This window comes from Corvus cornix, chromosome 2 (assembly GCF_000738735.6).
Source record: "Corvus cornix cornix isolate S_Up_H32 chromosome 2, ASM73873v5, whole genome shotgun sequence".
NCBI classification, from domain to species: Eukaryota; Metazoa; Chordata; class Aves; order Passeriformes; family Corvidae; genus Corvus; species Corvus cornix.
In genome coordinates this window covers 17,777,580-17,793,446 of record NC_046333.1, presented here as the reverse complement: position 1 = coordinate 17,793,446, position 15,867 = coordinate 17,777,580, and the positions used below count along the sequence as shown (strand labels likewise).

The following is a 15,867-nucleotide window of genomic DNA, read 5'->3' as shown; positions in this document are numbered from 1 at the left end:
TTGTTAATTATTCATACTGGTAGCCCTTGAATCAGCTGCAGAGACTGAAGATAGGAAGTATATCCCTAAACATGGATACAAAATACAACCAAGGCTCCAAAGAAACAATTATTTTTGACATTGCAGTATATTGCAAGTGATCCTCTTATTCTGTCTTTTTAATTAATGTAAGTGGAATGAGGAAAATAATTTCTTCAGAATATTCAAATAAAGAGTTTTCTGTTTGTTTGTCTGTTTGTTTTTAAAGTTCTGCAATCTGCTTGGGTTACTAAAACTTTCCTGAAGATATTTGAGGCTGTGGGATGGAATCCAGAATTGTTTTAAAATATCACTTTGAACTTGCCTATGTCAATACCTTTCCCCCCCATTTTTTAGGAACGACTGTCTGTGTTAATATTTGATCATAGTGTAAACTGGTGTTTCTCAGTCAGCATGCCTGTCAGAACGTAATCAAATCGAGTGTGTAGAGATCACATCGTCATCCATGGACAAAGGCTTAGGTATGACTTTATTTATACCGCACTGAGGCTAGAAGACATGGCTTAATTTCAAGGTGCTACAGGTATTAATAAACCAATTATCAATGATCTTGATGAGACCCCTATTTCAGACCGCATCTCTCCTGTTAATATGTGCTGGTTTATATCACACGTGTTTGTATGCATGCACTGCATTTCCCAGAGTGGGACTACCGATGGACACACACCAGCTTGTGCCTGCGACTGTCCAAAACCGAATGGATAAAATGATTATTATTCCTGCCCGAGCTGCAAGTTAGGAACCGTGACACCGATCACACGTAGGCAGGAGCTGGGCGGTGCTCGCTGACGTGCCGGGCAGCCCCGCCCCCCTCCCGCGCTCCCGCAGCTTCCAGAAGGGCCGGAGCCCGCGGGGGGGCAGGGCCGGTGGCGCAGTCGGAATTGCCGCGGCCGCGGGGCCCGGGCGGGGCGGGGCAGGCAGTGATGCCCTTGTTTATTTTTACCCAGGCGGTTCATCCTCCTCGGCAGCCCCAGCGCGGCCCCCGCTGCCGCTCCCCGCCCCAGCTCCGACGGCGGCGCCGCCTATAAAGCGCCGCCCGCGGGGAGCCGAGGATGCAGCTCTACAGCTCCGTGATCACCCACTACCCGGCGGGCGCGACCGCAGCAGCCGCCGCGGCCTCGCCGAGCTCCGCCGCCGTCTTCAAGGTCTCCTTGTCGCCGGGACCCTCCGCCGCGGAGGCACCGAGCGCCGCCGACGCCGCGGGCCCGAACGCGGCCGCTGAGAGCTCCGGCAAGGACAGCTTCGTTCCCGCGGGGGGCAGCAGCAGCAGCGCCGCCGCCATGCCCGCCTTCTCGTCCTGCCTGGAGGTGATGCCGAGCGGCCCCGCGGCGGGCCCGGCCGGGCGGCCGGCGGGCGGCCCGCAGTTCAGCTCCTGCGCGCAGGTCACCGTCAGCCGCCGGCGGCCGCTGGAGCGGATCGTGCCCATCCGCATCGTGCAGCGCGCCGAGGCCGCCGGAGAGCTGGTGCCGGGCTCGCCGCGCAGCCGCGCCTGGCTGGAGGGCATCCTGGAGAGCGTGCGGCAGGCCGGGGGCGACGGCGAGGTCGCCGCCGAGGAGCCCAGCAACCGTAGCCTGCGGCTCAGCGAGCACTGCCAGGCGCTGCAGGCGGCGGCCGCCGGCGCCCAGCCCGGGCTGGCCCCCGGCTGCGGCCCCGCGGAGCGGAGCGGGGGCCCCGCGCAGCCCAGCGGCCCCGCGCCCTGCGAGGAGGAGGAGGAGGCGGCGGGGCCCGACGTGCGGCGGGGGCCCGGCGGCAGAGCGGAGCGCAGCGAGAAGCTGGCGCTGTACCTGGCCGAGGTGGAGAAGCAGGACAAGTACCTGCGGCAGAAGGGCCGGTTCCGCTTCCACATCATCCCCGACGGGAACTGCCTGTACCGCGCCGTCTGCAAGGCGGTGTACGGGGACCAGCGGCTGCACGGCGAGCTCCGCGAGCAGACCGTGCACTACATCGCCGACCACCTGGACCACTTCAACCCCATCATCGAGGGCGACGTGGGAGAGTTCCTCATCGGCGCCGCCCAGGACGGGGCCTGGGCCGGCTACCCGGAGCTGCTGGCCATGGGGCAGATGCTGAACGTGAACATCCACCTCACCACGGGCGGCCGGCCCGAGAGCCCCACCGTTTCCACCATGGTTCACTACCTGGGGCCCGAGGACCCGACACGGCCCAGTATCTGGCTGAGCTGGCTTAGCAATGGGCACTACGATGCTGTGCTGGACCGCATGTGCCCCAACCCAGAGTACGAGGCGTGGTGCAGACAGACTCAGGTACAGCGCAGACGGGATGAGGAGCTGGCCAAGTCCATGGCAGTGTCCTTGTCCAAGATGTACATTGAGCAGAACGCCTGCTCGTGAGACTGCCTGGGCCGCAGGCTGGGAGCTTTGCTGCAGGGACTGACAGAGAGAAGGTGTGCTGGCTGTGATGGTGATGCCTTAATCCTTAATGAAGCAGCAGCACCACAGACTGAGAAGGACTGTAGATTGTGGGGGATAAATACAGACGTATTTGTAATATTCTGTTGTAAAAACTTAGCCTCGGGTTATTTGCAAGCAGATTTCTCTGTGTATGTTTGTGTCTTCCCCTCCCCACTGTCTATTTTCTATAAGAATGTATTTTTTGCACACTATTTTTAAACTGTTACCTCCATCTTCTACATCTTACATTAGTATCTGGCTTTCAGCTGTACAGCCAAAAACGTTTGTAAACAGTTTTTGTAAATACGGCTTATGATGTAACAGCTATTTTTTGCTGTGTTTTTTACCCATAAACCTTATATTTTTACCAAATGAGGTTGATGTCAAACTGACCCCCCTAGCTGATGAAACTGTTGTGGGTATTTTCTTGCAAAGTTAAAAGAATGGCTTTTGTAAGAGTGCAGCAAAGTAAGAACAGACTGCTTTTAGGAACAGTTGCTTTCTCTGCCTGGAGCACAGAACAGGTCCTTTGAGCCAGTTGGAGTGCAGCTTACAGCTACACATGAACAGTGCAGGGAGCAATTGACTCTTCTGTATTTAATTACTGTTTTGAGTAAACTGGCCTCTTGTTGCCTGGTTGGCTCACCCTCTGCTCCATTTTTATTATTTATCTATAATAACAGAACATTAACTTGCAATAGAATGTTGTGACTAGATAATAGTCTCCTGCTTTGGCAGTAATTGCCTGGGCTGCACCTCAGTGTTTGTGTTCGTGTTTCTGGGGTTTTGGTGTCTTTTGTATAAGCCCTGCTTCTTTTTTTGGCACTGGTGTTTCACCAACAAATCATTATCTGATCACAACATTTTATTCACTTGACTTTGTTTTCTAATCAATAAATCAGGAATGGTATTCTACATTATGGTTTAGAAGAAAAAATACTGAAATTGAGGTTTGTATGGTTTGCTGGGTCAAACATTTAAATGTTTCCAATATGAATTCTGTCTCTTCTACTTTCTGATTAACTTGTTAGATCTATTTATTAAGTAATGCAGTTTGTACTTTTTTATTTTGTAATATATTGTGATTTTGGAATTTCTACTGTATTTGTATAATAGGAATATTCACAGCTAAAATGGAATGAATAAAGAATATAATTTTACTTGTGCTCTTTTTTGCTATCCTGTGATTCCTGGTGTGGGAAAGAATTGCGAGTGGGTTCACAGGACCTTTTGTTTAGCTTCTCTGCCTTAGTCTCCCCTATTACGATGTGGGAAGAAGGGGCATAGTACTTTACAAATGTGAACCACTGATAGTTCTGGTGTCTGTCAATATGTGAAAGACAGAAATGCAAGCATATGAAGACAATTGAGTATCTGTAATTATATTCTTACTGCAAGAGATCTTAGTATATCTGTTTGCCAATGAGAAGTGATTTTTTGTATTAACATGCCTTAGAAGAGGTGTTCTCAAGCACAGTACATGAGCTGGTGACACCAGGGTTGGTGGTGAGCCAGCTCTCTGCTGGACTGTGCACATGTGGGCTTGGACATTGGTCTTTGGGAGCCTCCATTCTGCAGTTAGCCCCAAACTTGCCTGAGATTTGTTCTGTCACTGGTGATACTTTGGCACCCTCTTGTTACGTGAATAGAAGTAATGTCGTAAGGAAATACAGCTTTTTATTCCCCTCACAAGATGGAAATTCCTTGCAAGTTGCTAAAACATGTTTACAAATCAGTCCCTGATCTCAGAATAGTAGAAGGCCCCATCCTTAAACAACAGAAGGGTACTCAGTTAAAGTCAGGATTAAAAAGTAACTACGTAGTTGAAATGCATCAGTCTTAATTGAGCACATGTGATAAAGAGCTGCAGGACTGATTTTGTATGTATTTGTTACTGGTTTATGTGGTACAAAGAGCAGATTTAAATACTATGTTTTTTTCAAAATATTGGTAAATATAATATTTTTGCCCATTCTCTTTACACACAGTTATGCTTTTTCTTTGAAGTGCAAACAGTGGTGGAAAACCCCCAGTCTTTCTAGTCCGCTACTGCTTAACCACTGAATCTTTGGAAAGCTGAGTTTTGAGGTGACAGCAAGGCAAAGATGCAGTCGTGGATGTGTTCAGAAGGAACAGAGGTAGTTTGTGGGGAAAATGGCTACTCCCGTGACTCTAAACATGAAACTCTTGATACAGCATCAGTAACTACCAGTGATGTGTTGACTGATTAAAAACATTGTATCCAGGCTGCTTAGGTTTTGGGTTGGATATGATTAATTCATTCAAAATTGTGAATATCCCAAACTTTCAAAAAAACCCCAAACATACTTACTTTAGGTCTTCTAAAGTTACCATTTTCAGCTGTATCATGAATTGTGATCACAAATTTTGTTCTGTTTTGCAGCACAAACCTTAGAAATGCTCAGTAAGCTAAGTGGAAGGGATTGGTACAGCATAGTGTTCACTCTCTGTGATAAAAATGATATTAAAACATCACAAATAAATAGTGTTAAAAATGAACTGTGCAGGACCCTGGGATGGGTTCCCATGGAGTTTCTCAGCAATTTATCTACTGCATGAGTCATAGGGGCATGCAGATAACTTTAAGGAATTTGAAAAAACTGGGTTACTTGTTGAACTAGTTTGCAAAGACATTGAGGGTGTGTTGCTGAAGCGTGTAACAAGGCACTTGTTTTTTGCAGCTTGCATTATAAACCGTGTCTAAAAGGAAATTACAGAAATGGCACTTCAGATGTTTTGGGCACATTGAAAGTGATTTTTTTTTTTAATAGCTGTGGTGTTTAAAGTTCAGCTGAGACATTGGGTTCAGATGCAAGCTAGTGGTATCTTGCTTGAACAGGAGTAGAGGCAGTTTCATGGAATAATTTTATGGAAGCAGGGATCCTAATGTGGACACAGCTTTACAAAACTCCTTGTAACATTGTCACTTGCCACCAGCAAAAGCAGAGGTAGATGCAAGTTTTCCCTTACTGTCCTCTGTTCAACAATTCCATTAACAAGAGAAGGACAAATACTGTCCTGGATCGTAACTTCAGTGCCTCATTATTTTAACCTTGGCTAATCACTTGCATAACCCAGCTAATCCTTAGACCTGTCTGGGGACTTTGGTCAACAGACTTTTTATTATTGAAAATAAGTCAGAACAAGAGCTTGATTTTCACTATGCCGCTTGTATGGTTCTGTAAGTCAGGTAGAAAATGCTTTAATTCAAACCCGAGCAAATGGGAACTTTGGTCTGTGGGAGCAGAAGCTTTGTGATGCCATCTTTGCCTGTATTTTATAACACAATTGTGAATTAGTTGACATGTTGGATGCTTCATTTCAGGAGTTCCTTAGGTTGCCAAGACTATGACATTCTGTCACTAAATGTGTATGGGATATGTTAAAATTTTCACGTGTTTTGAACAGACTTTATTACACAAAGCAATGTTTGCAAGAGCTGAATTGGTTTGCAGTGAATGAATCCCAAAATAAGGGTGATGGGCAAGTAGGAGAGGGAAGATTTGTGTATCATTGTTTTCCATCTCAGTCAAGGGCTTGCTCTTCAGGAAAGGATGACACTTTGTACTTAGCAACTTTCTTAGGACACACAGAAGTTGTCTAACGCCAGCTACGGGGTTTTATCTGTCCTATTGTATTTGGCTGGTACATTACATGTGTGCAAAATAAATCTGTTGCATTAATGCCACTTGTAAATAAAGGTGTATTTCAGTACTCCTTATACATGTACAAAATCACCTGAATATAAGTACTTCTTCTGTCTGCTTTTGCTTTTATCATGTTGGAATTAGTTGATAGGATTTTTGAGGACAAAATTTCAATTTTGTTTTAGTGATTTGTCAGTGTGCTCATGCATAGATTCTAAATCCAAGCAGAAAATGATGACAAATATTTCACAACAGAGACAAGTACCTGTCATTACCTGTTTTTTGCCTATAATTTGCTTATACTCTTTCATATTTATCCAGCAGTTTATTGATATGCAATGATAAGTGTTCCTAGGATGTTGGTGCAAAATGATGTGAAATGAAAAAATTCCTGAGCCTCAGTGTTAAAAAGATTGTCCCATTCCAGAATTGCATGGTTGTGTGAAAATATGCAGCATGCAGTGAGATGGTGAGTAACTGTTTGAAAGGACATCAGCTCTGCCAAATGCAATTATGTAGTCATCAGAACTTTTTAAGAAGCAGAAAAATTTAAACTTTGAATTTTTACTAACATACAGGCCGATTTGTAACATTTATGTGTGTTTCAGTTGAAAAAAGTGTCTTTCATATTTCCTGTTCAGTTTTAATTTATAATCTGTCTTTTTTATAGCGAGTTTATAGTATTAATGGATAAAAAGATACAGCAATGCAGTAATACATTGTACTTCAGCCATTTTTTTCTGGAGTTAGTATTTAAAATCTGTTTATACAAGGAAACCCATACATGGTATTCAGACTGGAAATGAATGGAAATAAACCACTGTCAAGTTCCAGGTTTCTGTGGCATGAGTGGTTATTATTCCATCTTCTTATAAATTTGTCCTAATTACTGAGTAAGATCAGCCTTCTCTGGGGAAAAGGTGAGTGTGCATTTGTAGTAGCATGATGCATGTACATATGGATGAGTAGAACACATCTTTCTTGTGTGTTCTTAAAAAATGGCATTTCCTGCATTTTTAGTGTGCATTTTTAAACCATTATGCTTTTAATCCTTATTTTACTTCATAGGTTTCTACTGTAAGTTGTAGAAATAAAACCTACTGTGTTCTTCGTACGAGGCATGGTTAATAGTGTTTGAACCTTCAGTGCTGTAGCACAGTTAAGCTGTGTACAGAGTAGCATCTGCAGGGAAGAAGACAATTGTGGGAGGAAAGTTGGAACTGGGATCTGGTTGGGAAGGGGCCCAGGTCGCCTTCTATCCTTTCATCTCCCTTGTTCAACCACATCCCTGGCAGAGGGACCCTGACTCGCTGTGCCCTTGGGCTGGTGACAGCTTCAGGATCACTGCTGCTGCTTCTCCTTGGGGTCTAGTTATGGAGTTCTTGTACTGACAAGATTTTGGGGGCTGCGAATGAAGGAAGGGATGCAACACTCATTAAAGAATGGGAAGGATTTAATAGACAAAGACATGGCGTTTTTCTTGCCTGTGAACTTCTATTACTGAATTTCAAACACTTAAAGCATGGTTGAACATCAAAATGGTTTGGAAAGATCAATGTAATTTTAAAAATCACATAAAGCATGTTAACAGATTTTTGAGACTCAAATAATGCTGAAATATTCTGAAATACCTTTTTTTAAAAAAATTAATCCATAATTACATTAGCAAAACTATTATTTTCACAGGTACAAGGATTCATCATTTTTCCTGCAAAAAACTTCTATTTTTGCTGACAGCTAAACTTCATTTTCCAGCTGTTTAACTAACCAACATTTCTGGGCAAGAAAATAATGATTTCAGATCTCTGAGTGGGATTTGGAATTTGGTAAACTCTGTCAATTTAACCCAGTATCACTGAGTGCAATATTTCTTCCCATTGCTGATGCTGTACTCAAGTTTAGATGTCTGCTTTGAGAAATAACATGATCTTTGGAACCCCAACTGAGCTTCTTTTGACATTTTTTAGGGAGAGCCTGTGGTCAAAATGTACTCCCTTTGTAAATAAACAAACCAGTATGTTTTATGTCTAAATTGCCTGTCTTCCATATGACTTAAAGATTGAGATATGACCAAGCAATTAAGCAGCTAACTAATGTGTTTATATGATTTGTTTGCTTTCCTGACAAACTTCAGCTCCACTGGATTGGGTTACTCACAGGGACTGACCTTGCATTTTGTGGTTTAAGGTAGGAGCAATGATAAAATTATTGTCCCAATAATTACTAACACAATTCCTATTACTTCTGCAAACTCTATCTTCCATTTTAAAATTTCTTTTAATGGTAATTTTTGTTGATTGTCAATCATATGCCTATTCAGGATTAACCTTAGAAAGCAGTTATGCTGTAAACCCAAACCTAATTAAATAGAACATTTGAGTGAGTTTAGGAGTTGACAGCTGTTTTGCTGTTTTTGTATAATTGAGGGAAAGGTGGTGCCCAAAATGAAGTGGTTGTGAAAGGACTTGTTTTGCTCTGAAAGATGGTTATGTCAGCTTATAGATCAGCATTGTGACTGCTGATGTAAAAGCTTTAATGCACTTGAATTTTTTATTTCTAAATGAAGTAATAATGTTATCTTACAACAAGTTACATTTTTGCTACGCTCAGGATGGAGACACAAGAGACCAATACTGGTAGATTAAAAAGAAAATAATGTTTTTCTTTTAGAAGTAATTGCTTTTTTTTTCATTTATCTCCCACCTTTGTAATAGCCAGTGAAAGAGAGCTTTGGTTTTAGGTACAGAATGTTTGTGCATGTGGCCTGTGTTCTTCCTGAACTGATAAGTTGAATACATGTAAAATAAGTTTTTTTACTTCAGATTTATACCCATAAAAGTGGTGAATAAACAGTTGGCTAAAAAACTACCTGTTATACTGGAGAGCATTTGGCTCAGCAAAGCTGCAGTCCCACTGAGACTTGGATGGGAAGCAGCATTAAAGCAGCACATGCTTTATAGGTATTTGAAAACTTAATCTCCATTTATTTATTTTGCTTTTAGTTTTTAAATTTTTTTTCATGCACATTATCTTACGTATCAGGAAGTAAATATTCATGGATGTTTTGTCAATTAGGTAGCTGTCCTTTTGGATGTACTCATGATAATTCATGTGAACCATTCACGTGAATGTGATTCCTGGTAGATTTCCATTTTTAGTTAGTGTTTTACAGTGGTTGCCCTGAAGAGGCTATGTAACATCTGAAATTGCTAGAAATTATACCAAACAGTTAAAAAATTCAGCTATTTGATAGAATTTATGTAATCAGATTCTTTCTCTTGTCTAGCTCTGGCCAGAGAAAAACATGTTCCAAAATGGATAAATAAGACAACACTGGGCTCTGTTAGGTAAATTAAAGAGGCTTTTGCAGAGAAATAGTAACTGTGGAAAGCTTCACCAAACATTTTATTGCTAAGGGGGCTGTCGAGATACTGTAGTACATACGTTCTTCAAAACACTTTATTGTCACACTGAAATTGTGACAATTTCAAACAAACAAAACTTAAAAAAATCCAGACAAAAATGGCAAACAAAACCCCAAAAGAATGTAAACTTTTACAACCAAAACCCCAAGGGAAGCTGCTCTGAATAGGCTCTGTGTGTGAGGAGCCATCGTCACAGGGACAGGTTATATAACATGAACCTTGGCAGTGGCCTCAGCTCTAATATCTACAGGAAATCATTCTGCCAACCAGGCTTCTGCCCTGGGAGACCAAGTAGGTAATAGTAGATGCTCTACTTCAGTCAAGGGATTGAGTTAATCTCTGCTAAGACTTTTGGTGCTTCCTCAAGCCTTTGAGCTTTATCTCTGCTCTCTGGATTATACTCTTGCCAGCCTGCAGCTGTATCATTTCTCTTTGGGTCACTTGATATTGACAGACGAGGCAGACAAGAGGCAGGTGCTGTCTGTGTAGAGAAACCTGTGCTCCAGCATATCCCGTTGGTGTCTTGTATCACTCCTGCCTAGTATGAAGTGTGAGGAAAAAGAAATTGTACACCACTGGAACATGGAATCAGTTCTATCTCTTTGTTCACTCAGAAGTTCTCAAAGAAAAAAGTACAAATCTCTGCCAAGTCAGTTATACTTACTTTTAAAATTTATTTATTTTTTCTATGAACTATAAATATATCACAAGGAGTTTATAACTAGCCACTGAGGAATTTTACAGCTCTAAAAATGCTACAGACATTTGGTCACATGGAAGTTTTCAGTGGCATGCCACAGGTTTTCTACCAAATTCAGTTCTGGATTCAGATTTATCTTCTGCTTGAATATTTATTTCAGTCTGTTTACTATCACCATTATGTACTTATTCCCCTCATAAACTTTGAGTGTTTATTCCCATAGCATAGGGAGGAAATACTGGGAATTGTTTCCAGTGTTAAAGCTAGAAAGGAAAGGAGGGTAGCACCTTATGGTAGGGAATGTTCCATGACTGCTTAAAACCAAGAAAAAAACACCTGAAATCCTTGACATGGACATTTTAACTTCCTTTTTTTTTTTTTTTTTTTTTTTTTTCCTAAGGGAAACTGTGGGAACCTAGAATGCAGAGAATATTTCTCTGCCTGTTTTGAAAGGTTTTACCCCCCTGGACAGTACTGTTTTTGACCTTTGCCCATGGGAAAATTTGCCTAGCCTCTGAGAAGAATTTGAATCTACAATGGTGTGAATTAGGTGATAGAATACTATGTGATATTATCATAGGGTGAAAAATTTAGAGTTTTTAGGTCTAATTGCATGGTAAATAGATAGAAGTAGAAAACCTCAAAATGGAGGATAAGTTGTAGTTAAAATCTTCTTCTTCTTCACTAACTCCATATTTTGCAGCAACAGTGGTTTGGGATGATTGGATACAGAATTCCGCAGTTCCTGTCTACGTGATTTAGGAACTTGTTGGACATGGTAAAAAAGTGAAAATATCTTGCATTTTAAGTTTTCATTGGGTAATTTACCTTCAAAAAGGCTGTGAAATCTTGATAAGTTGTCTTCTTGCTGCATTCTCTGCTCTGTGCTGTGTCTAAGCCATGCCAGTGGCTTGTACTCCTTAGATAAGAATTAATAAACACCTATCTGGAGACTGAGAAGCATGAAGTCCCATTCGCCTCCTTTTTTCTCCTGGCAAAAGTCTACACGTCTTCCCCCATCAGGGAAGACAACAATTAATGACGTGGACAGCGTTAGGAAGCAGTCATTTAAGTCCAGGCCTTGCATATCGATTTCTTTTTGCATACAGATATCTGTAGGGATTGTGGATGAGAAAGAAAAAAATTCAATAAAATAAATAGACAAAAATGTTTGTATACACACCAAAAAGGTTAGGAATGGATTTCTGGTCTCTCACTACTAAAAGGACTAACACTTGGAAAAAATAGTTTCAGACTGAAAGCCTTCTTTAGAAAGCCTTATTCTGGTTAAGTATTTCTTGTATTGAGTACATGCTGATGCATTTGCTAAACACGCTGAAGAGAGGGCCAAGAAAAATGTGCCAGCAAAAGTGGAAGCGATGTGTCTGTCTCTGAGATGAAAGTGCAGCATGTGAGGCAGCTCTGCTTCCCATTGGCCTGACCCATGGGTTTTATATCTCAGTTACAACTTTGCCTTTGTTTCACTGGCATAAAAAATGCATTTTATATGTTTTTGCAACACATTTCCCACCTAGAGATTAAATATGAAGAGAGATCTTGTTTCTTGGGAGTCAAGTCCAAAATATATTTTAGAAATTTTCGTTTGATTGCACAACCTTTATGGTGTAATTCAAGCACAGAGCTGTGAAAAGTATGTTTGTAAAGGAGTATTAATTTCACCTTTATAGGCTTTTAAAGTAAGTGTTTATAGCTGGGTTAAGTTTGATAAATAGTAAGGGAATTCTGAATGGGAAATATGTGAGTAGGATGTTATAAAAATATGACATTTCTTGTTCTTATATGCTTTATTGTAAATTTCCAGATTTAATTTCTTTGGGGGAAAAAATAATTGAGAATGGAGCTTATTTGAGCTCTTTGCTGCTGCACTGCTGGGCAAGTTCATCCCAGCAAAACCCTGAACCTTGTCACCTTCCTGAAAGATCATCCCTTGCCTCTAGTTATTGCTGATGAGGAATTAAATGCAGAGTCTGTTTACACAGATTCCTGAAAGAAAATCTTTGAAAGGGAGAATGTAATAGCTACAGCTGTATGGAAGGTCAATCATCACCTGTAAAACGTTTGAAATACCATTTTTGACTTGTCTTCCTTCTATGCTGCCCAGTGAGATGAAGAAAGAAAATTATTGTGCTAGTCCTTTGGGGAATGTTTGCTCTGCAGAACACAGTGCTGTGCAGAGATGCTGTCGAGCTCAGCAGGGGCAGCAGCATCACAGAATGGTGCTCCTTAGGTAGAAGGAAAAGGCAGGTCTCTGAAGCAGGTGCGTAGGATCCTGAGTCCCAGAGCTGTTTTGCTCTCTCCCCGGTGCATGGACAGGGTCCTGGACACTGGCAAGGTTCATTGTCAACACTTGGGAGCATAGGTCAGTTTTTAGGGATTTAACTCTGTAGACCTGGTTTGAAGGTATTACTCTGTGCATAGCTGCCATGCAACAATCTTGCAATATCAAGCTGCAATAATTGTATGAGGAGAATGTAGCCCCGGGAAAGAGTTAAAGATACTATATTACATCTAAAACTTCCATATATAACCAAATTACTTTTTAATAGGAAGCCATGGTGACTACCAGCAGGAAAATGTTATAGCAGTTGTAAATAACATAAACCACTTCTCAGCAGTTCTGGTGGAGATGAGAGGGAATTACATAACAGCTGCTTTCCAGCCCCAAGCTAATATGACTTGCCCGCTTTGCCAGTTCTTGGAACTCAAAGATCTGAATCGTCACCTCCCACCTACACTACAACTGCTGAGCTCAGAAGGATGGTTTAAAATAATGGATGTTCTACAGTCATATTTCTGTGAAACATGCAAACTTGGTTCTGTTGAGGTGTTGGGGTTTTTTTGGGTGGTTCCCCCCCTGCCCTCCCTACCCCCCTGAAGGTTTAGGAGGAATTAGACTGTTCTCAAAGTCACGTGTAAACTCTAAGGTCAAAATGCAGCCCTAATGCACATGCAAAAATTGTTTTTTTTCTCTGGCTATTTGAAAAATGTGACTTTCACTCCCCACTGTCCCAGGCAGGCCTGTCACTGTCCCACCAGTATTCCCACCTCTCTCTGCTGCATTACCTTTAACTTTGCTCTTACTGTCTGTACTGCTTCTGGCTGGGGTAGAGTTAATTTTCTTCACAGTGACTAATATGGAGCTGTGTTTTAGGTTTGTACTGAAAAGAGTGTTGATAATAGATAGATATTTGTTACTGGAGAGCAGTGCTTGCACAGCGTCAAGGCCTTTTGTACTTCTTGTACTGCCATGCCAGGGAGGGGGCTGGGGGTGCTTGGAAAGCTGGGAGGAGACACAGCCAGGACAGGTGACCCCAACTGACCACAGGAATATCCTGTATTATAGAATGTCATGCTTAGTATATAAAGTGGGGGGAAGAAGGATGAAGGGGAGGATGTTTGGAGTGGTGGTGTTTGTTTTCCCAAGTCACCATTACATGTGATGGGGCCCTGATCTCCTGGAGATGGCTGAACACACCTGCCTGCCCATGGGAAACAGTGAATTAATTCCCTGTTTTGCTTTGCTTGCATGTATGGCTTCTGCTTTTCATATAAAACTGTCTTTATCTCAACCCACGAGTTTTCTCACTTTTACTCTTCCGATTCTCTCCCACATCCTGCTGGTGGGGGAGTGAGTGAATGGCTCTGTGGTACTTAGCTGCTGGCTGGTGCTAAACCACAACACCGTCTCAGCCCCTTCTCCCCATCCTTTTGCCAACCTGTCATTGTCCTCTGATCCCAATGCCTCTTCCCTCTCCCTTGCAGCATGCATCACTCCCAGTGGCAATTACCACTTTTCACAGCATGTGTCCCAGTAATGTTGGATCTAAAGCCCCTGAGTCACAGAGCGACTGCTGCTTTTCAAAAGGACATAGCAACACATCTTATTAACAGCAAGCCTTGTTTTTACTGGTGATATCCTAGTAGGAACTAGCGGTCATTTGGAACAAAGTTGTCTTCCTCTTGTTTTCATGAGCAGGTTAAACAAATTACAAGTTTGAATGCATACACAAACCTTCATAGCATTACAAATCCCAGTGCTGTTGGCAGAAAGGCTGTAGTGTAAGGCAGAGAGTAGGTAGATCAGAGAAGCTGCTGTGGCAGGGCTGGTTCTGCACAGGCCTGGCAAAGCTCAGCTCTGTCCTGACTCAGGGCCAAGGAGGCTTAGGCAGCAGCACAAAGGTCTGATGACTTTTTTATTATTTTAAGACCTGCTTTTTCTAAAACTCTACAGTTCTAAATTACTTTAGTTCATTGCATAGTCACTGGTAACTGCCAAAAGCTGTAACAAAGGTGATTTTAGCATCATGTTCTGCTTTGCTTGCGTTGCTAGAGAGATCAGAGCTGCAGACACTGCAGACAAATCAGCCCACCAACTATCCTGATGATCCAGAGCCTGCAGCTTGATCTGAAAGGAGGTGAGTGAGGCACCCGAGTGTATTGAGCAGTTGGTGAGCTTACTTGTGTCTTAGTTATCGCTCCCTGGAAACATGAGGTCTGACAGGCTATGATGCTTCTCCACCCTTTGGAAATGTGGCATTTTGTGAGGTGCATATTATTTTATGGTTTTGAAAAGCTGTGTTACACTGAAAATTCTTCTTCATTTGAATAATTTTGTAGACTACATGGCACCCTATAAAATTTTCATCCTTACTGGTAACTGTAACTTATGATTCCTGCAGTATCACAGCTTTATCCACAGCTTCATCAGTGGCTCATGGCTGTGACAGTCATGCAACTGCTCTTGCTCAATTAATGCGTATCAGAGAAGCAAGGAACAACTTTCTCACAGAATTAGCTTACATGAGGTGAGAACCACATGAAGTGCAACAAGGCTACATGCAAGGTACTGCACCTGGGTCAGAGCAATCCCAAGCACAAACACAGGCTGGACAAAGCAGCCCTGAGAAGGATTTGGGGATGTTGGTGGGTGAGAGGCTGGGCATAAGACAGCAATGGGCACTTGCAGCCCGGAAAGCCAAATGAGCTAAATGGGCTGTATCAAAAGGACCTGCATGGCTAGCAGTTTGGGGGAGGGGGTTCTGACCCTCTGCTCTCATGAGACCCCATCTCAGGTACTGCCTCCAGCTCTGGGGTCCTCAACATAAGAAGGATGTGGGCCTGCTGGAACGAATCTGGAAGATGGTGACAAAAGTGATCAGAGGGCTGGAATACCTCTCGTATGAGGGTGGGCTTAGAGAGTTGGGGCTGTTCAGTTTGGAGAAGAGAAGGCTCCTGGGAGATTGTATAGCAGCCTCCCAGTACCTAAAGGGGGCCCACAGGAAAGATGAAGAGCAACTTTTTACAAGGGCATGTAGTGACACGGCAAGAGGCAATGGCTTGAAACTGAAAGAGAATAGGTTTAGATTAAATATAAGGAATAAATTCTTATGAGGATGGTGAGACATGGAACAGGTTACCAAGAGAAGTTGTGGATGCCTCATCCCTGCAAAGCCAGGCTGGATGGGTCTGAGAAACCTGGTCTAGTGGAAGGTGTCCTTGCCCTTGGGGATGGGAGGTGTGGAACTAGGCGATCTTTAAGGCTCCTTCCAACCCAAATCATTCTATGAGTCTATGATTCTATGAGTTACAACTAACAGGCTTTA

General features: G+C 42.7%; 1 protein-coding gene across 1 annotated transcript; it reads left to right on the top strand.

Moving 5' to 3' along the window:
• Positions 1-869: 869 nt before the first annotated feature.
• On the top strand, positions 870-6,951 carry OTUD1 (OTU deubiquitinase 1). The gene has a single exon (XM_019285408.3). It carries the CDS (start codon positions 1,092-1,094, stop codon positions 2,388-2,390), a length of 1,299 nt encoding a protein of 432 aa, XP_019140953.2. The 5' UTR covers positions 870-1,091; the 3' UTR covers positions 2,391-6,951.
• Positions 6,952-15,867: the final 8,916 nt, after the last annotated feature.

What these genes read in the sequence shown, in the direction of transcription:
- OTUD1 (XM_019285408.3), top strand. Translation starts at nt 1,092, where the DNA reads ATGCAGCTCTACAGCTCCGTGATCACCCACTACCCGGCGGGCGCGACC.